The sequence below is a fragment of the Neopelma chrysocephalum genome, unplaced genomic scaffold (genome assembly GCF_003984885.1).
Source record: "Neopelma chrysocephalum unplaced genomic scaffold, ASM398488v2 Primary Assembly neopelma1_60, whole genome shotgun sequence".
Lineage (NCBI taxonomy): Eukaryota > Metazoa > Chordata > Aves > Passeriformes > Pipridae > Neopelma > Neopelma chrysocephalum.
Window position 1 is genome coordinate 4,365,487 of NW_020897715.1, and position 21,276 is coordinate 4,386,762.

At 40.1% G+C, this 21,276-nt stretch overlaps 1 protein-coding gene across 5 annotated transcripts in view; it reads right to left on the reverse strand.

Annotated features, from left to right (window-relative positions):
* Window positions 1–21,276, reverse strand: part of APP (amyloid beta precursor protein) — a 205,882-nt gene that overhangs the window by 61,265 nt on the left and 123,341 nt on the right. For 3 of the 5 annotated variants that reach the window (XM_027680892.1, XM_027680893.1, XM_027680891.1), the window contains exons 7-8: window positions 16,331–16,498; window positions 4,829–4,962 (exon numbers count right to left, since the gene is read on the reverse strand). In XM_027680892.1, coding sequence (XP_027536693.1) covers window positions 4,829–4,962; window positions 16,331–16,498 — 302 coding nt within the window. The remainder of the gene's footprint in view (window positions 1–4,828; window positions 4,963–16,330; window positions 16,499–21,276) is intronic. The other 2 variants (XM_027680895.1, XM_027680894.1) reach the window with 1 other exon arrangement.

Here is a 21,276-nt window from a genome sequence, read left to right on the forward strand (position 1 = left end):
TCCAAAGAGCCCTGACTGTAAATGAGGGAGGTAATCCTAGTAGCCTGACAGTTTTAAGGAAGGAAACAGCCTTCCCACACACAGTTATAGAGATAGTGGAATCTAGGCAGTACATGAACTGGTATAATTTAACATCTTTGTTGGGGATATGAACAGTAGGATTGACTGCACTCTCAGCAAAGTGACACGAAGCTCAGTGATGTGGTTGATACTCTAGAGGAAGGGATGACATCCAGAGGGACCTGGGCAGGCTTGAGAGGCAGGCGGGTGCCTGGTTCAAGTTCAAGTTCAACAGTGCCAAGTGTGGGTGCTGCACCTGGATTGGGGCAATTCCAAGTATTGATACAGGATGGGCAATGAGTGGACTGAGAGGAGCCCTGTAGAGAAGAGCTTCAGAGTCCTGGTGGATGAAACACCAAATAAGAGCCAGCCATGTGCACTCACAGCCCAGGAAGCCAAATGTATCCCCGGCTGCATCAAAAGGAGCATGGGCAGCAGGGAGAAGGGAGGGGATTCTGTCCCTTACTTCACCTGCAGTGCCACATACAGCTCTGGGGCCCAACTTAAAAAGGACGTGGACCTGCTTGAGTGGGTCCAGAGGAGACCATGAAGATGATCAGAGGACTGGAGCACCTCCTCTGTGAGGCCAGGGTGAGAGAGCTGGAGTTGTTCAGCCTGGAGAAGAGAAGGCTCCAGGGAGACCTTGCAGCAAGCTTTCAGTGTCTGAAAGGGGGCCTCCAAGAAGGCAGGAGAGGGACTTTTTTCACGTAGTGCAAAAAAGTAGTGATGTAGTGATAAGAAGGAATGGCTCTAAACTGACAGAGAGTATTCTTAGATTAGATATTAGGAAGAAATTCCTCACTGTGAGGGTGGTGAGGTACTGGCACAAGTTGCCCAGAGTAGTTGAGGATACCTCATCCCTGGAAGTGTTCAAGGCCAGGTTGGAAGGGGTCTTGAGCAATCTGGTCTAGTGGAAGGTGTGCCTGCCCATGGTAGGGGAGTTGTAACTAAATTATCTTTAAGGTCCCTTCCAATACAAACCATTCTATGATTCTATAGACCCCTGGGACTAAAAATCAGCTGAAGACCTCTCCAGGATGTTGGAACAAGTGGCATGCAGTGAACCAAAAAAAATCCTGAACATAACACCAGCTCTATTCAGGCTGGTTGAGGACTGCAGTATTTTCAGATATTTGCTTTGGAAATAAACTTCCAAGATGCAAGATTATTCTAGGACACAAGGTATCATTAAGTTCCTATCATAAGGACTCTACATGCTATGATTCCAAAAATACTGTAAACAGCCAGAGGAAGAGTAAATTTAAGATACAAGGACGTCACAAGATGTCTGAGGAGAGAAATGTATAAATATACTGCTCCCTCGAGTAAGGTTCAGTATCTGGTTCATCAGACTATTTAGTGGCAACTAATTAAGTAAGGGAGCAGTGCAGTAACAAACTAAAAAGAGAAAGAGGAAAAGGGGAATTGTACCAGAAGATGAAACAAGAACCGCAGTACTTTGCAATCAGCATGACCTCTCCCAGTTATACGTCAGGGAATAGCAAGCATTTAAAGGTTACGCCTGGATCACTGAATGACTATCCTGTTTGCATGGGAATGGAGCTTTCCTGGTATGGGGGTTGCATTAATAATTCTTAGGAAAAGCTTAAAATTGCAGGTTAATGTAATTCTCTTTACAGTATTGCCTAGGAAAGTTTAGAAGCCTTATTGCTTCAGGTGTGGTGCAAAAAACATTCATGATCCACAGTCTAAAGGGACGGGCACCTGAGAGCAGAAGGGATTAAAAGAGTCTGAACCAGAGGTGCACCAGGAGCACAGAGACAGACTCCCCCAGTAAAAGAGTCTTTCACGAGCTGTGAACTATGAGGTGACACAATCACTGACTGAAGCTGGGCCTCTGCTTGGGAGAACATCTTCATACAAGAAAAAAAGAAATAAGAGTAGTCAGAATTACATGGTAAACAAAGGGAAATCCCAGAAAGAGGTCATGCAGAATATTTGCATTTGCCCTGATGACGTTTTAAAATATTTCATTTCAATATAATTTTTTAGTGATAAACTTTCCTACTCTTTAGACGATTACGTTTTGTATGTGAAATAAAATGCATCTGATTTTTTTATTACTTAACTGGCTGTTGCAAAGTGTGCAACAAATCAAATACTATTTTAAAACTCACTGCTTTATTAAATAAAAGAAATATCTGTATTTTGTGAGCAAACCAATCTATTTCAGATTATCACATTTATCGAGATTAAAGACTGATTTGATCATTTTCCTAAAACTAGTCATCATTTCCTCTCTTTTCAATGGAAGAAAAACAGGTATTTCTGCTGCTTTATAAGCCTCCATTTCTCAGATTTGAAAAAAAATTGAGTTAAAAAAAAGAAGAATAATCTTGGTGCAGCTGGAAGACTTAGCTAGGTACTTGTTTCCTTTTCTTTTTAGAGAGAGAAACATTGGTATCAAAGGCTGAGTTAATGTATTCAGCATTGTTTTTAACATAACAAGTAAGAGTTTCAGATTACCTTTTAGCTAAATGTATATTTAAATACCTAGTTAAATATATATTAGGAACATACCTGATTACAAAGAAAATGTAAAAAGCAATGTTAAAATAAAGCGCCAGAAAAGAGAACCAGTGGTATTGGACACAGATGTTCACATATGAAAACACAGAATGGTAAGCTAGCTACAAAATCTGCTATTATTTAAACATTTGAAAAGTTAACAGGGAGAATTCAATGCTATAACAAAATGCTACTCATAGAAGGGAAAACTAACTTTTAGAAACTTAAATTAACTCTCATCTTCAAAGCTCTGCAGGGGGTCTGTGCACTTCAAGACATACGTCCTTCAGTGATTTCATAACCAGCTTAAGCAAGTTAATGATTGATTTTTTATATTTTTAATGTACCTGTCGTGGTGCTGTTTCCCAGGTCTGATTTCACTTGCTGAACTGGCCGGAGCTGGTTATTTGAGTTGTTTTTGGAGGAGTGACACTGCAGCGAGACAGGGAGCTGACCTGTCTCACCCGCTGCTCGTTAGTGCTGACAGGAAGGATGGCTGGGCCCGTGCTAACGAGGGCACCGGGGTGAGCTCCAGCCAAACCCTTGAACCACAGCCTTCAGATGTGAGGGTGCCCAAATGCACACAAGAAATGTGCAGCGCATTTACCCTCGAGTCTCCTGGTGCTGCAGCTCAGTGCTCTGCACGGGTAATTCTGCTGGCCTCGAGCAACGATGCCGCATGGTCTCTGTGATGTTTTCCGGGTGCCTGTGCATTTGAGCAGCGTTTTTCCACACAGTTTTGTAGAAAACAGGAAATACACAGTTCACCCAGACACTGCCCTTAATTACTCAGCTTTATATATTGGGATTTTGGAGGCAAACCTGCAACCACGGTGGGGATCTGAAGGCTATGCCTTTTGCACTGACTGTCCTTTGCTTTCAGGACACCCACCCCTACAGTGTCTTTTACAGAAATGATATTTCAAGAGGAAGGAATAATGGGGTGGTGACTGCATTACACACCAATCCTCCACATGCCCAGCCAGGGCAAGATTTCTCTCCTCTGCCAGGCAGGCTGTGTGCCTCTTTTAATCCTCCAGATTCCCTGCTCATTAAATTGGCACTATTTTCTCTAGTTAAAGAGGAGATGGCTTATTCGTGCTACAACACCTCCCAGGAAGATGAGGAGCACTTACCTTCCTATCCATTAACTGTCATATTCTCAGTATGTGTTTTGCACAGATCAGGTGAGAGCATCAGGTAAGATGTCCTGCCCTATTTACTAGAAAAGTGCCAGGCACAGCTACAGTGCCAGTAGGCAGGGACTTATACTAAGAGCTTAATTTCATTTTAATTAATACAAATTTTCATTTTTAGAATAACACCACAGAGCTAAAGGTTAATGTATCAGTAACAGAGAAAAACACTGCAAATGCATCATGGGAACAAATTTACAATGAAAAATTACAGTAAATTGGCTACATGGATATATGCAGTGCATCTGAATCACACTACATTAAATTTTTCTGGTTGTTCCATCCTAAAAAATATGCACCACAGGTCTTCCTTTAAATCTCTTTTCTTTGTTGCTATTAGAGCAGAACTGTGACCACTTTTTATTGGCATTGCTATTATAAGCCCTATTTTTGAGAGAGTGGATAACTTATCTCTTACGGTGTCCAACAGGATTAAAAACAGTGTACAGTTTCAGGCTACAGAAATCTGTTTGGTTAAAAGGAAAGAAAAGGGTTGATTCAGTTTGGATTTTCAGTTCAAAAGCATCAATTTTTCCTGTTTTCTTTGGCTTCAGATGCATTTCATGTAACCTGAGGCTCAAGACCATTGGATGAACATATGTGATTCTACACTACCCCAGGGCACAGCCCTGTTTCTACACACACAGAGAACAAAGCTCATCACAAGCCACATCCTTCAGCTGCCACAAGGGAAGGACAACTAATATAGTGGCCAAGTTCTTTACTTAAAAGCAAGAATAATCTCACAAAACAAACACTCTTCCACAAAGATGAGAACACTTTTTAACAGATTTTTTTTTCCCTTTTAATGAGCACAAGGAACTGTAGCGACTTATGATTGGTGGTGACCCAACCACAAATGTGTGTCAGGTAGCTGAATTCTTAGGTAGAGTCAGAAAGGCAGAAAATGGCATGTTTACAGCATTGCAAATGGGTAGAGTACCTGGATGAAGCCTTGTGAAAGACAAAGATGAAGGATCACAAGCATCTTATGACTTGACAGACAAACTCCCCCATTTAGGAATAAAGAGATCTCCCCTTACCTGAGACATCCTTTCACGATGCTTAGCTTCAAGTCTCTCCTTGGCTTTCTGGAAATGGGCATGTTCATTCTCATCTCCAGGTGTCTCCAAGTATTTGTCAACAGCATCAGGAGTGCTAGCAGCTGTGGTAGGGACTGGGGAGAGGAAGGGGAGGGGGAAGAAAAGCAGAATTTCTACTTAGGTACAGGGAAAATTTAATTGGACCAAGCAAGAAGCATCTGCTCTAGTTTCCATTGGAAGTCATTCATTTAGCGTCAGAGGAAGATATAAAAATGTGGTTTAGGTGAGCATGTTACAGCAAATATATATAAATATACCAGGATTTCCCCTCCTGCCCCATTTTATAAACCAGGAGAAACTCTTCAGAGTGAACAAAGCAATGTTCTTTGACAGGTTAGAAACTGCTCTCAAAGGAAAAATTCCAAGTAAGGAAAAAAGCCTAGCAATGACTAAAGTCCACCAGCCAGAAAGCCCTTTGCGAAGTTACATGCTTTGTACATCAGTATATTTTTAAAAGGTAAATTGTAACTCCTAAGTGTGAATGCAAATACATTTTAAAGCACTTATGGACTGCACAGTAGCTAATGAAGTATCTCAAATCCTTCGTTAGCGACAGTTTGGCCTCACAGATATTTACTTAATTTCTAACAACTTTGGTTAAGAAAACCCCTCACGGATGCTGGAAATAACCAGCCAGCTTGCACTAACTGCCAACCATTCCTGTCGGGTAACTGGGTGATACCTGTGACACTGGTAGTGGAAAGATTTGCATTTGGGACAATTCAAGCAAAGTGAGCAACAGTTCCCTCATTATACACTGACATCCAACAACCCCTGCACTAATTAGAGTAATTTCTGTGCTAGGCCATAACAGCAATTAAAAAACTCTCCAATGATGATCAACTATTTCAACTATATTGTGCCTAAATATTTTATTATATAATTAATTTCATCTCCCTGGTCACATTTAGTTCAACTACCGCAAAGTTAGTTTAAAAATTTTGCCAAAGAAACACAGAATGAACACATAGTTGTGCAGGATTTTTTTTTAAAATGAGTTTGACTACATGTACTACAGTGAACTTCACTTACAGAGGTAATTCATTTTAGTAGACAGACTAATACAGGCAGGGAAAAATCAGGATACTCCCACATCCCAAATGTTTCTCAATGTCTTCAACAAAAGCAAACTTGAATCTGAAGATCAGAATGAGTAATAGCAACCGATATTTATTTATGACCACTTCCCCCAAAATGAGTTCAAATATAAGCACATGTATGTTAAATTATTAAAAAAAAATTAAAATCATCAGTTAGAAGTATCTCTGTATGTTCTCTGCAATAGGCATGAATGGTTTTGGGTGTTGTTGGTATAAACTGCACAATGGATTTTCCAAGTTACTCAGTGGATCAAAGGAAAGGCCTTGCTTGTCTCAAAACAAAAGAATAATAACCTACAAGCAAATAAAAAAAATCTAATTCAGAGATCTAAAACAGTGCAAAGCATCACTCCTCCCACCATTATTAGATTTTTTTCATAAATATTTAATTACAAGTTTACATTTTGTAAGATGGTAAACTTTGTTACTGAAGTGCTGTAACAAACAAAACAGGATGCCACTCAATATTTTCAGAGGTTACTCTTACAACTTCAGACCACTTAAAGTCTATGATGCTGTTATAAAAGCATTAAAATTTTCTTTCTTTTTAAACTCTTAATGATGACAACCCATCTTCAAGGACAACCTGGTTGGTGCTGGGGTGCAGTGCTGCCTGCCAGAAAGGCTACAGCCAGTGTAAGCAAATTCCAAAAACAAATCACCCAAAGCTCACACTGAGTGGAAACATTTCTGTAATGCTCAGTTCTACGTGTCTTTGCCTTTTAATCTCTCAAGCACCAAATCAATTTCATCTTCATCTTTCCTGAAGCTGCAGTTAAGTATTATGCATTTTAATTCCATTTAGAAAATGAAGAGAAAATGTTATTTCAAAGCAAGAAGAAATTTAAGAGAGTGTCAGACCACCGAGTAAAGGCCTTCCAGGGACTCATCCAACACCCTCTGGCAAGAGCAGGGAATACTCTTTTGCAATGTCTAACTCACCTTGCTGGATTTTTCTTCCATGGCTCTAATTTTATTTTTTCCTCAAAAAACTTGCATGAGATTTAACATTCACACTATGGTGTGGCAGTGAGTTCCCTGGTTCAATCAGATTCTGAAGAGATTCCCCTCTCCCTCATCATCCTCTCTCTGCTTCTGTGGCATACAGAGGGGTTCGGCATGGGAGGATGAAATGGGGGAGAGCTGTAGCACATTCACCATCCTTCTCCATGTTTTATGGATTTATTTTTTCTAACTGAATTCAAGTTGTACAAATGTGAGTGGAAAGAAGTGACAATCTAAATAACTGTCCAATAAATTATGCAGATTTAACCTTTAATTTATTAAACAGGAAAAAAGGTCACCAGCATTTGCACTAGAGCTCAGTTAAGCCACCTCTGCATTCAAGGTTTGATTTTCAAAAGCTCCTGTCTCACACAGGCAGCCCCGACAGGACAGATTTTTGGACACTATCCTTACTTTCCACCAAAATGCTTGTTGCCGTGTTTCTGCACAGGTGAGAGCAGCAGGTGCTGGGAACTGGAAAATCTGACTTCAGTGCCTGGTGCCAGGGATGTCAGAGCACCGAGACCCCTCCAAAAGCTGCGCGAAACCAAACAGTGACTGGGCATTAAACGCCACAGGCTTGGATTCCCAAGACAGCCAGGCTGTGTCCAGCAGCAGGGAAAGGATGAGGGCAGGACATCAATACCTGGCTGTAATACACTCTCCCAAGCTAATGCTGATGAAGAGTAGCACTGCACAGGAGGGGAGCGCTACTACCCCTGACCTTCAGCAAAAGGCTGGTGTAAGGTCATATGGGGCCTCTCCACTGCATGCTCCCCAAAAAAAAGGGGGGTCTGGGAAACAGGCATGAGAACTCATGGGAGCTTGGGAGACCTGTCTTCTGGTAAGAAGCTCAATCGAGTCACCCATCAGGGAGTGTATTACTAATCTGATTTAGAAAATCTCTCCTGAGAAAAGATTCCTGACAACAGCTTGATTGGAAAGAAACAACTGAGGCCTGATGGCTGGAAACTGATGCCAGGAAGAAATGGGGTTTCATCATAACAATGCCCAGCTGCTGGCACCCAGGAAAAAAAGACAGAGTTACAAAAACCCTGAGTTTCCCTTCTGCATAAAGCAGAAATATTTCAAAATTTCTTCAGGGCTGCTGGCACAAAACCTATCCTTTGCAATCCAATACATTTGGGAGCTTTGTTTATGGAGACGTACAGCATGTTTTCTAACAGTAAATTGGGAACATTTGGTCAGAAATCAGTTAAATGTAAGGATTCCTTAAAAATCTGCAGCCTGACCTCATTTCATGACCCCACCTACTCTTAGAAGGATGCATTGCCTTGTTTTATAAGGTAACTCATTCTACTTGCATGAAGACTGATCAAAAAGTGTGTGTTGACAGATGTGAAAGAAATGCAATATCAGCTGACATTTTCTTCACATTTGCACCCATTTTATCTGTCAATTCGCAAACAGATTTTTTTTTTAAATATTTATTAGACTGTAAAATCCTAACCTTCCTGGAGATACAACAGAGGTTCAATAATACAGCCAAACCGTGCACTACACATTTTGCTATTTAAAAATAATTCTCACATTAACAGAAGATCAAGAAAAACAAAAGGCAAAAAACTGCAAGATTATGCCCCCCGGATCCTGTTTTACTATTCCGCATAAAAATAAATAATCCATATCAGCATTGCCAGTGAAAGAAAAAGCAGCCATTCACCAATCTCATGTAAGTGAAAGGATCAGTAGATGACCCTCTGCTGTATGATACTGGTTGTTGCATATAAGAACCATTTGAAATGAGAGCATTACCCAACTACAATATGGTATTCACTGGATGCATTCACTGCCTCTGAATTCCACATACGTAACTGCATCATTAATGAAGGATTAAGATCAAAGCTTTCAGTTGTTGACTAAGATCACAACTAATTACAGCACTTATGACAATCACAAGTGCAAAGGAATATCTTCAGCAAGGAGGGTTTCTATTATTGCTGCTGCTGCCTCATGAAATGAGCTGTGATTACAAGGTGGGATGCCCCTGTTTCTGTGAACAAGCTACTCCACTTAGAGTAGTGCGGCAAAGCCAGTCAACAGAATCTAAACAACAGGGAAGGAAAATAACAATCACCTTTTTATTACAAACCAGAGAAATTACCGGCTGAATGATACAAGGCTGGGAAAGGTTTATCTAAGACTGTAGCAAACCAGTATTATTTTAAACGAAGGGAAAAGGATGTGTTTTTACATAAGGAGTTGTTACATTTAATATAATTTAATTGCTTGGAGAAAAGTGTGTGCTGAACTGTTATTCTTTCTATCCATACTGGGCACAGAACACTGTGTCCTTACATAGCACATATAATCTACTGCATTATAGAGACAACCATTCTCACTCTTTGCACTGTAACCTAGAGGACCAGCAGGCAATAGGCCATTCTTTTTCACTTTTATTACCTTCTCTTCACACATGCTTTCACCAAGACCACTCTCTGAGACCTGTCTAAAACTAAGGAATAAAGGGGAGGACAGAGTTCCTTGCAAGACCTTGTGAGATGAAAATAGATATGTCCCCAGTTTTAGTATTTTACCTGTAAGTAGCAGGTTGCTGCTGCTGTTTTTTTAGGGTTTTGGGGGGCAAACAGACAGCACTGCTGTGCTCCAAGTGTTGGCATCACCCCTGGACTGGCAAGAGTTCTGGGAGCCACATCTTTTGCTTGTAACTCAGCAGCACGTCCCTGCCTGGAAGCTGCCTGCAGAACAATGAACTGCGCTAATCACAATCAGAACCTGGTTCTCCTGTCCTTCATCAGGCCACTCAACTCCAGCTGCCCGCTTTTTAACTTTCAGCAAAGATGCTCAATGACACAAACTCCCATTAGGTTATTCATTGATATTAAGGCTCATCCGTTTCAACTACATATTTATCACTCAGCCTGATCACGTTACCATTCAGCTGGGTTCTATTTATCTCACACATTTGCTTTATCTTCATGTTTTGACAATTACCTTTAAGACATCCAAAAAGTATTTGAAAGAAAAGTGTCCTTCATAAAAACTGATCAATTCTGACTACAATGGTGGGGACTCCGAGAAGACAAAATACGGATTAACAGACTACATAAAAACAAATACATTCTTTCTGAAAAAATCCATGTGTGTTACTGCTGAGTTATGAAAAAAAGCCCCCTGTAGCAGGAGTGGTTCTATGTTCAGGGATCACATCTGAAGCAGGAAAAAGAGTCACCAGTTTTGGGACCTGGACTTCTCCACCTTCAATTTCAAGCCACTTTTTAGCTTCCAAAAGTTTGTTAGATTAAATGAATGTTTCTGAAGTGAATCAGAAAGCACGTAATTTAAAGCTGTCTACTAGTGTAATTGAAAGAGATTTCAGGCACAGGTAACATGAAGAGAGTTAACACATGAAACAGGATGCAGTGTTCCAGAGGGATGCCCTCTCCTTTAGTAACATTCAGGTTATCTCATTGTTTTAATTACCCACTAAGGCTAAACTACTTCTCATAAAAGACAGCATATGTTTTCTGCAATATTTCATAATTTGCATTAGTATTCAAAGAATAATTACAGGTCAATGTAGCAACCTGTGCCTGAAAATAATTAAAACTAAGTGTTTTGAGATAGAGGAATCACATGTTTAAAAGTTACATTCTGCCTTGAACTTTACTTTGCAAAGACTGATTCTATTTTCCTTCACTATGTTATAATTCAAACAGTTGGTATGGCATCAAACAATAGGGAGCTTGAAAGACAGCTTAGTAAAATCCCTCACAGAGACTCCTTGAAGGAAAAAAAAAAACACCCAGCAAAACATACCATACTCCTATTATTCCTCATCTATTCCCTTAGTTAAAGTTGATATCTGCCATCTAAATTAGATTTAAGTTCCATTTTCTCATATGAGAATCCTTCTGTGTAAGAACTTAAAGATACATTTCCTACTCATGCACAGCTAGAACTTGGCAATCATGCTTTCACTGCATCTCCATGAATGCAACCTCCTGTTCACCAACTCTGACAAACACAATTTTGCCTTGCTCATATCAACACACATCTCATCCATTAATGGCTCAGATAACCCCCCTCCAAGTTCTTTGATTCCCTTCATGCTTGGGAGGAGGTCCTCAAAGCACATTTTCTTCAAGCATCTTTGCAGCACTCTGCTGCAAGGTCATTCTTTCTCAGCTTGCCATCATAAGTTTAAATATTTATGAGGGGAAAAAAACCCATTAAATTCTTCACCTGTCACATCAAATAAAAATACAGACAGAAGTATTCTCCTGACTATGGCTTCTGCCAAGGTTGTAAACAAGAGCTATCAAGTTCCACAGAGTAAAAAGAACCAAACCAAAAAATTCTGTGGTCAGACCCAACAAAACCAGTTACAGCAAAGTGTCCACAATAATACCTCATACTAATAAAATTCTTAGTGTTTGAAATTATCAGTAGTCTAACTCTTGTATATGAAACTGTTTGCATAATTTCCTTCTTGAATCCTAAACTTTACCCACCTGCTTATTAAAAAGGCCCAGTCCAATACTGGCTTCATGTGTGGTTCAAAGGTGAAATAAAAGTGCAAATTTATATAAATAAGAAACTGTGGAAACAGAAATTAGTCCCTTGCATCTACGAAAGGCAGTAGTCAAAATTAACAATTTAAATATGTGATATGAGAACTCATCCCATTATATCTCCTAGGCACTGAATGATACCGGTCAAGCATTCACAAGGAACAAAGAACTGCAAAAACATGTTTCACTTAAAATTTCATCTACACTATTTGAAATGGCCTCAACTTTACCAATTCAGCTGAGTTTTCATGCCAGAGAAAATAAACCCCAGCAGATACAGGCAATTCATGCTGGAGATGGTGGGAGAGGGACACATCCAAGTGAAGACTTGAGAGGTAAAGTCCCCTTTACTGCTAATTTGGGAAGCAGTAAGGCCGTCAAATACAAAGAGCCCTTGTGACAGAGCAACAGGTTATCCTAGCGTGATTGGATTAGTGAATTTTAGTAACTTGGGAATTTTATTTCTTCAAATAAAAGACTCCATTCTTATTATGTGGAAGACTTCCTTGCAATATCACTGCTCATGAAAGCAGATTTTTAGGATTTGAAATGTTATCACTAGACTTCTGTACATATCCCTTTTGGCCACGACAAATCAGCACTGTAGTCAGTTGCTGCAATGAGTATTTTCCACCACTACGTTCACCGTCAAAAAAGTGCATTCCTGGCATGAAGCAGCTTGCAAGCTCTGCTGCTTTTATAGACAGAGGCCTCCCAACTCCCCCATAAAGCTCAAAAGCAGCTAAGTCCCAGTCCAGACTGTGCTGCAGACATCGCCTGCTTTGTGTCTTTGACATCCTACCCAACCTCAAGCTCAAGCAATCTCTTTAGCTGTACAGATAAAATGAGCAATCACCCACTAGAGAAGCAAAAAATAATAAAAAAAAAGACTAACAGCAGGAGCATCATCTCGTAAGCCACTGCTGTAAAAAAAGCAGAAGGAGTGGATCCCCCATATTAGTCAGTCTTGTCTACCATATGGATTGTGTGCAATTCCATGTATACTATTAAATCGTAGTTTTCAGTGTGTTTCTTCTCATATCTTCCACTCAAAGTATCTGCCACTTAAAAATCACCAAGAGATTCAGCAAGTTTGTAAGTTCACAGTATTTAATCCAGAGAAGAAATGCTACTCTACCTAAATTCACCCAAAAACCTGGGATAGAACTCTGAAATGATCAAAAATAAACCCACGTGTGTTAACATTTAAACCTCCTACTTGGCTTCAGTGTTTACTCAAGGAAGGAGGGAACTGATGACACCGAACCCTGTTGGTTCCCTCTGTTGCGAGCCACACAATTCAGCACAATGATAAAAAAACCTCCACCTATCTATAAATGGTCATTTTAATGTTATGTCAGAGTTTCCAAAAAGTGACTGTGCTACCAGAACACAGCTCATTCCCACTTTAGGTGAGGTACAAATGAAAACACAGTGCCATGAATTCCACTCCACTCTGAAGGCACCTCAGCAGGAGGAGCTGCTGGGAGAACTGCCTCCTTTGGAGCTGCTGACAAATGAAGCACATTTCAGAGAATGGATTTTTTCAGCTTTGAAGTCCCCAGATTAAGACTTGAACATTAATGTAATTTCAAAATAGTGCTCATTAAAAAAAATTTCCTGTAGCTTTAATGATGTTTAAAATACAACAATTAACAGACGAGTAAAGAAAGGTAGCACAATAGATTACTTTTCAGTATGATAATAAGACAGAAATCATTCCTTTGATAGCAGTAATATATCATTTTTGCTTATTCTTGTCAATACATACCCATTCTGAGGTCATTAAATTTGAATTAACTGCCTGACAGATCCTAATGACTTCAAAGGAGCCATTATGGACAGTCACACAGTAGAACTTTGAATCCTTATATTGAACAGAAACCAGACAGTACTGAACATTCTTATTAAAAATCAATAGAGACTGAGCATGTGGTCTGGCAAGCTGAAGGAATTGGTAACAAGATCCTTCAAGTCTTCTACTTCTAGGGCAATTATGTATCAATTTCCATGGAGCTGCGTGATGCTGGAAAAAAATGTGACAGCAGTAGCTCCTACCCAACAGAGAAATTATTTTTGTCAGACCTCAGAGCTCCAGTCAAATCTGCTGATCGTGGAGAGAGTCTAAGGCTTTGCATGACAGGGCAGACTCACCTTTTCATGTCAAAGAGACTTCAGCAAAGCAGCAGAATAAAATATGATTTTTTTTTTTTAAGACAAAGTGTTCAGGATATTAGTATTCAGATTTCATAGTGTATGAGTATTTGTGACAACAGAACATCCTCACATTTTGGTTCAGTCCAATTTCAATTCACTACCAGAAAAACTGACTCACATCCCACCCTTTCACCCTACACTACAGAAGAGAAACTCAATGCTATCCACTATTGCATGTTACTCTGTAAAATCTGAAAAGCAAACTAGAGTTAGACAAAGGAAAGCCGTGCTTTAGCATCCATCCTGCCTCCTGCCTAAGAGAGGCTTGCTGGTTTCTTTTGTTTAATAGGACACAAGGGAGCAATAATAATGTGAACATTGAAAAGAAAAGGAATGAAGAAGCAATTAAATAAATAATCATGAAGTGGGGAGGAGGCACAAAGATCAAATAGAAAGACTAACTTAGGGGTGACAGAGGAAAGAAAAAAAAAAGGACAGGAGAGAAAAGGAGTGGCCTAGATGGAAACCTCTCCACTGTTTTGCTTTTCTTCTGTGGGATTGGGGTGAGGGTGGTGTCCGTGATACCTCTTTCACCAACATTATATCAGTACTAAACACAAGATGTCACTTCAGTGCTGAAACATATTGTATTTAGCACTGCTAACTATTTTCATTACAATTTCTATTCAGCAAAATGATGAAGAATAAGGAGAAACAGCACAGTGAGACTGAAACAGTACATGAAATCAGAAGAAAAAGTTGCTTTAGGAACAGAAATAACAGGTGTATAGATCAGGGTATAGAACACACTGACATAACATGAAAAAACAGGAATAAAAATATAACTAAAATAGCTTGGAAAGTGTACCCTTATAGACTCAAATGTGTGAGAAACTACTGAAGAAAAAAAAGATAACAGGAAAGAAACCTCTGGGAGATACAAAATCAGCTTGAGTTGTGCAAATGAAGTCAAGCAGGTCAAGTACTCAAGCCAGTTCCATTTTCCTTGAAGAGAAAATGACTTAGACCAAAAATTGGGAATCCCAAAATAAATGAAGAGAATCATGGAAAGAACACAAACGGCAGTGGTTTTGGCATTGTTTTACTGAAATCAATCTGAGGAAGAAAACACCCAACCCAACAACTTCCATGAGACAGAGCAGAATCTCCGGGGCTTATCTGAATATCCTAATGAATTTGATACGTAGCAAACTTAGAAATTGTTTCCTATTTCACTTTTGAATTCATATGCTGCAAGAAAACTGCCAGTCTTAAAAGAGAAGATCGTTTATCCTCGCAAACAGAGAATGCAATCAAGAGACAAATCATGCTTTGCATCTCTGGAAACATCTCAACTAACACAGGAACTTGATGGTTCAAAATGTTCTGTTAGTAAACATATTAGACTTCACTCCAACCTACTGCACAGATCTCTCTTTTCACTACATCTTGTGTCTTGTTGCAGAAGCTGATCACAGTCCAGGAGGTATCCTCCTCACTCACATTGTGGCAGTTTTCTCCATGTCCCTCCCCAGAGCTTTGCCATGAACAGCTCTAAAAGACGCTGTGATGAAATGCAGCTGGAGCACCAGAGCACCAATCCTGCCTCTAGGACTGCTGTTGTTTCTGCTCCAGTAAAATATAGGTCAGCTCCTCTGCTCCATGAAACACACAGCACCCCTTGCTAGGGCTCTGCTTTTGTTTGTGTGCATTTTTAAGCCTTGTACTTTCTGCAAACACTCCTAGGCCCACTTAGGAAAATATTTCACTAAAAGGAGCCTTAATATGCTGCTTCTGTTCTGCTCCTCCATGCCTTGTGAGCAGGCAGGGCAGGGAGATATGTACTTACTCTTCCATGTGCCAGATGTAAATGGCAGCCAGCACTCTCCCAAGAGTATGTGCTTGCAAGGCAGATGGGAGGGGAGTGTTCCACAGGCTCTCAAAACCCAGCTGATAAATCTAGGGTCTAATTCATCAGCTTCAGTGCCCTATGCTGGAGAAAGCCATACTTCTCAAACCAAAAATAACAGTGCAAACACTTTTCTTCAGGGAAAATGATCACCAAAACACATGGTTGAGTTAAAGTAAGTGGGAGGTGATCCACATCCACGTGCACTGCAGGGAAACCTAAAAAATCGAATGTCATTTCCCCCCTTTTCATTGCAAACACACACAAAGTATTCAATCAAACCAAACCCAAACAAACCAAAAGTAAAAAAACCCTGGAAATAAACATTCTGTTATTTTTTTAGCTTTGATTAAGAAAAGGTCAGAAACACACGAAAATACACCGTGAAAGCTATGAGCTATTTTTAAACTTACCTGAGGCTTCCCTAACGCCAATGATTTTTCCTGTACATGCATTGTATGTGCACACACAGAGAGAGACACACAAAACATCAGGACGCTTGGGCAGAAAATTAAGAGAAGGTGAGTGCGAAGGCCTGGTCTAAGGAAGTGTTAAGCTCTAGGCTACCTACTGTAGACCCCGCCTACAGCACCAAGAAGTCCCCCACTCCCATGCCAGGTTAGCAAGAGGCTGAGGAGGATCTAGCGGTGAGCGGAGGTGTGGACAGACCGCGGCTGAGGTTAGTGAGAGCCCAGGCCCCGTGGAGGGCACTTACTGACGCTGCCACAGACCGCCATGCAGTACTCCTCCGAGTCAAAGTTGTTCCGGTTCCCGCCGCAGCCGCCGTAAAAGAAGGGCGCGCACTTTCCTTCGGCCACGTCAAAGTACCAGCGGGAGATCATCGCGCGGCACGGACCCGTCTCGGCTTGCTCAGAGCACACCTCTAGTCACAGAGACCCAGAGGAACCACATTTAGCGTGTACACCGGATCGCCTCGGTTTCTTCCTTAGGTGCCTCTCCGTGCCCACGCGTGGGAGCGAGGAAGGAGATGCACCAGGAGGTGTTCCAGGGAACAGGAGACCCTTCCCCAGAGACAATGAAAGTAGATTTTGAACTGACTCAGATTCCTGCCATTAAGCCTGCCCATACTCTTATGTTTTTATGTTTTAGCAACTTGATCCACACACACTGAGGGGTGTTGCCCTCAAAAAGCTCCAGCATGGTAGCCATGGTACCAGTGTGACATTTCATCTGCTTCCAGGCCAGAGGGTACAACCACTGCTGACTGTGGGGTTTGCCGACAGTCTTGGGCAGATTCCTGCCCATGTAGCCCACTCCATACCCGTCTGGAAGGGGAACATCTGAAATTAGGAGGAGCCACATTTTTTCCTTTTGTTTTTTAGCTACATATCCCCTCTCTGACCAAACTGAGAAGGTTTCCTAGCTTACACAAACAAAAAAAACCCCAAAACTCGTTAACACATTATTGTGGAAGACAAATTCTCTTTAGATGCCTATTTATATATAGTCACTGTTGAAATAACTCCCTTTTGAAAACCTCCCAGCACAGGGTTTTTATTTCATAGTTCAATGGCTCACATATATAAAATTACTGTCATAGCTTGAACCCATCCATGGGAGGAATCTCATCTCCAGTGAATATACATACAGGAAAAAAAATTAAAATGGTTTGTGCTTGTGTTTCACTGTGAGCTGCAACAGTCTCTATGCCTACATTCTGCAACACCTGAAAACCTGAGGGAAGAACCAAACCACACAAATTAAAGGAAGACAAAGCAAATTCTGCCTGCAATTTGGAGTTCAGCCAATTACACATGTAAATGTATATAGCCCTTTACCAATAATGTTCCAAACAGACAAAAACAGTTTTATCTTTCAATGTGCTGCATAAGTAATTTCAAATCCACATAATGTTAAACGCCAATACACCCCTCATTTGCTTTCATCCCACACACTTCATTGGCAGACAAACTGCCACGTTCAACTAGAGGCTTCTCAAGTCTCTGCATACATTTGAATTTTGTGGAAAGCAGATCCCTGAAGGTTGAAAGGTAGGAAGAAATATCAGTGCATTAGCACTGGAACTCTCCTGCACACTCATCACCTCTCATATGTTCGCTACAAGGAATCCCATTTTTCAGAGTCTGTTCTGATCCATCAATTCACTATCCTCGAGAGCGTTGCTATTTATAAATAAATTTTTATGCCCAATCATCACTGACAGTATACCTACATTTCCTTAAATATACAATATAAGAACAATTCTACTTGTGTTTAACTTATTCACATATTCTAACTATAAATAAAGTCAAGAATCAATTTTAGGGAGCATATATTTGGTCTGAAAGAAACAGATCCAAGTGTATGCACCCATCAAGGATGTGCAACAAATGCTGCAATTCTGTACCAAGCAATTATGGGGAAAGGAATACTAAGTTTCTTACGAGCAGAAAAAAACCAAAATAAGTATAATTAATTGCACAGCACATTAATTACAATTAATTGTATACTACCATATGATTAATTATAGACCATATATAGTATACAAGTGTATCTTCTGATTTATTTTAAAATCAAATCCAGCCATGCTGCCCAATTATACAGTCAAATCTTCACACAAAGATAACTTTGCACAGCCTTGGAAAAGCTGCCACATGCCAATTAAAAATGAATAATGACTCTTGACATTAAACAGACAGGTATAATCAAAAGAACTTTTACTGACAGGAAATGTCATTTCAAAAAAACACAAAGGTCTCAACAATTCAGTCTTTCACAGTTAATGTTGACTATGGGCCAACTTCTACCCAAACCAGCAGGCGCCTTCTAGGTTTCCCTCAAAGTGCTAGTTCTGCTATGGAGTCTGATTTATTTTATTTTGCACTGTTAAATTTTATCAGGAAGGAAACAGTTCACAGATTTAATCTGAAATTTCCTATAGGTACCTCACTCACAGAAATAGCGGCAAAGATTTTCTTTGAACATGCAAAAGTGAAGGCGATTGTTTATCAAACAACTGACACCAGTGGTAGCAAGGAATGGGCTCTTTGGTAACTTAAATAATTTATACACACGAAGATGCGCTTGAATGAGTGTTCAGGAAACCACAGAGTAACATATTAAAAAGAGTAAGCCTGAAGCACTGCAGCTGAGGACAGGCCCCCTGCCTGACCTGTCACCTCCCACCAGGCTGGTGGTGACATCCTTCCCCCAGCCCACACAGCCAACCCTACTGCTCTTGGGGAGACCTAAATGGTAATTACATCATCACAGAGAGAAATGTTCTACTGCGTTCTAAAGTTTATGATCTAAATGAAGAATAAACAAGAGAGGAGTAAATGCTCTTGTTCACTGTTTCATGCCTACTCTGTCTGAGGGAAGCTGGTGCTGGTCCAGTCTAGAAAATTTCTCTCTCCTGTCATCCTTTTCCCAGTGTCATCAACTCTGTCCACCATTCTCTGTGGAGGGCTCAGAGCAGTGCTCCTTCACCCCTTCTTCGGGGCAAAGATACATTTTTAATCTAACTTCACTGCCTGGGCAATGGTCCCACCACTCCTGCTGGTGGGCCAGATGCTCCTCATGTGCCTCTCCATACCCGCATCACCTGTCCTTACAGAAAAAAGCCACTGCATTTGGTCCTCAGCTGCATCACCTCAGCTGAGAAGATGGGGAAATGAAGTGCTGAGATGGGAAATTCAGTGGGTTTTCTTGGGCTATTAATCCAAATGCCATTTCCCCTTCCTTTCACTGCTACCAAGTGCAGCACTTAATGCCTACGATGGATAAGCTATATTACCAGATATTAGAAGTAGGCAGGTAGCACACACTGCTAAATGATTCATCAAAGAATTAAAAGCTGTCTTTGCTTCATATATCAATCCTGTTGCTGAAAACTGATGCAAAAGATGAGATTCTTTCTGCAACTGTGTAATTTTACTTGATACCACAAATAATTTGTATCCAGTGAGCTTTGCTTTGCTTAAGGTACTTCCTCACTCTTCCCTCTACAAAGACACATTTTTGCCTTTGGCTTCAGGAAGCTGGGTAAAATCGAAGAGGATAAGCCTTTACCACAACCAAGATTCACAAATAGTCCAAATTTTTTCAGCCACTTAGAGTTTTCAAACCATCCTTCTCCAACAGTCAAAATTTCTCCCATCCTCTCTATGTCCTAAACTGAAGACTCCAGTAGCCAATATCTCCATTTCCTTAAAACCTCAGATATGGCAAATTACCTTTGAGATAACCAGGAAAGTATAATTCAACTTTCCTCATTCCAGCTTCTCGAGGCAAAACCAGTTGTTTCTAACCAAGCAGGTGTTGATTTGCTTTTAAATTAAATAGCTGAAGTGATATACTGAAAACTAATCAGTTACACTAAACATTGGCAACATTTTTTCCTTGAAAAGCACAGACTTGAGCACCTTAGGAAATACACAGTCTTCAAGTATGTGGACATTGATTTATAGTGGCTTTACAAAAAGTACTTTCATAAGCACTCATTTACCAAAATGCTGTGAGTAGAGCTCATTAGAATTTATGTACAAACATTTTAGATACTTTTGATGATCAGTTTTTACAGAGGGAAATATATAGTTCTGGATGGCAGCTTAAATTTTTCATTACCATATAATTTTTTTTCCTGTTCCTTGAAGAAAACCGATTTCAAATCAAAGTGAAATTATAATTACTTTCTTCTAAAATCTCAAATCCATGCTTCTCCCCCCCCCCCCATGGGACTTACACTCTGAACACCAACATTTTCAACTGAGGAATCTGAAATAAAATGTAAACTTCTAACAGGGAAAAAAATTAAAGCCATATTTACATATTTCTGTCTCTGTAAATGTCAAGGTTACTCAATATTTTCTTCAGGATTTGAATTTATTTACATGATCATGAGAACTAAGCTCATTTAAATGCTGGCAGTCACCACCAAACCTTAAACCAGAAATTTAATTTTAAGAGATTCAAGAAAAAAAGGACAAACAGGAGGAGTTAGACTACTAACTCCAACCTCTCTTGGAAGTTGGGTCCTATGTGTAGTTTACACCTCTGAGAAACCTATCAACCTTAATGCTGCAGTAGAAAAGTACCATCATGCTGGCTTGTAAGTACTGAAAGTTCTTTCAATTAGCCATTGAAATGGAAAATATACTGCATTGATGACCCTTTCTGTACTTACCAGCCCTTCAAGTTTGAAGTTGATATCCTCAAGTACGTACAAATTGCACTGGGACTATGAACCAACTCACCAGCACTGGTATGTGTCTGCTGCCCGTGCAAACTGTGTCACACTCACACGGGACCTGAACAACTCCGAACAAGAACCTGAAACACGCAGCTGCTTAAGTATGTGGTATCACAATCTGGTATTTTACCATTTATATCTCACTAAAGAACAGAGTAATTAACTGATTAATGCAAGAGAAGCCAAGGGAATAAACCTCTCAAATATATATCATGAGGTATATGCTCCCCTTCATCATGCACTAGAATATATAAAATTACAATTGGAGTACTTTTGGCTTCTGTGTCTTCAGGAACTGAGAGCTATAGCTGAGGATATTATATGCATGTATCTATATTAGTCTTCATTTCTTAACTAGCTGAGTAAAATTAGGCAAGAGTAAATGCACTGTTGTCCTTTAGTTACACTCTTTGTGTTCTAAAAAGGCACAATATTGTTTTACTCAATGA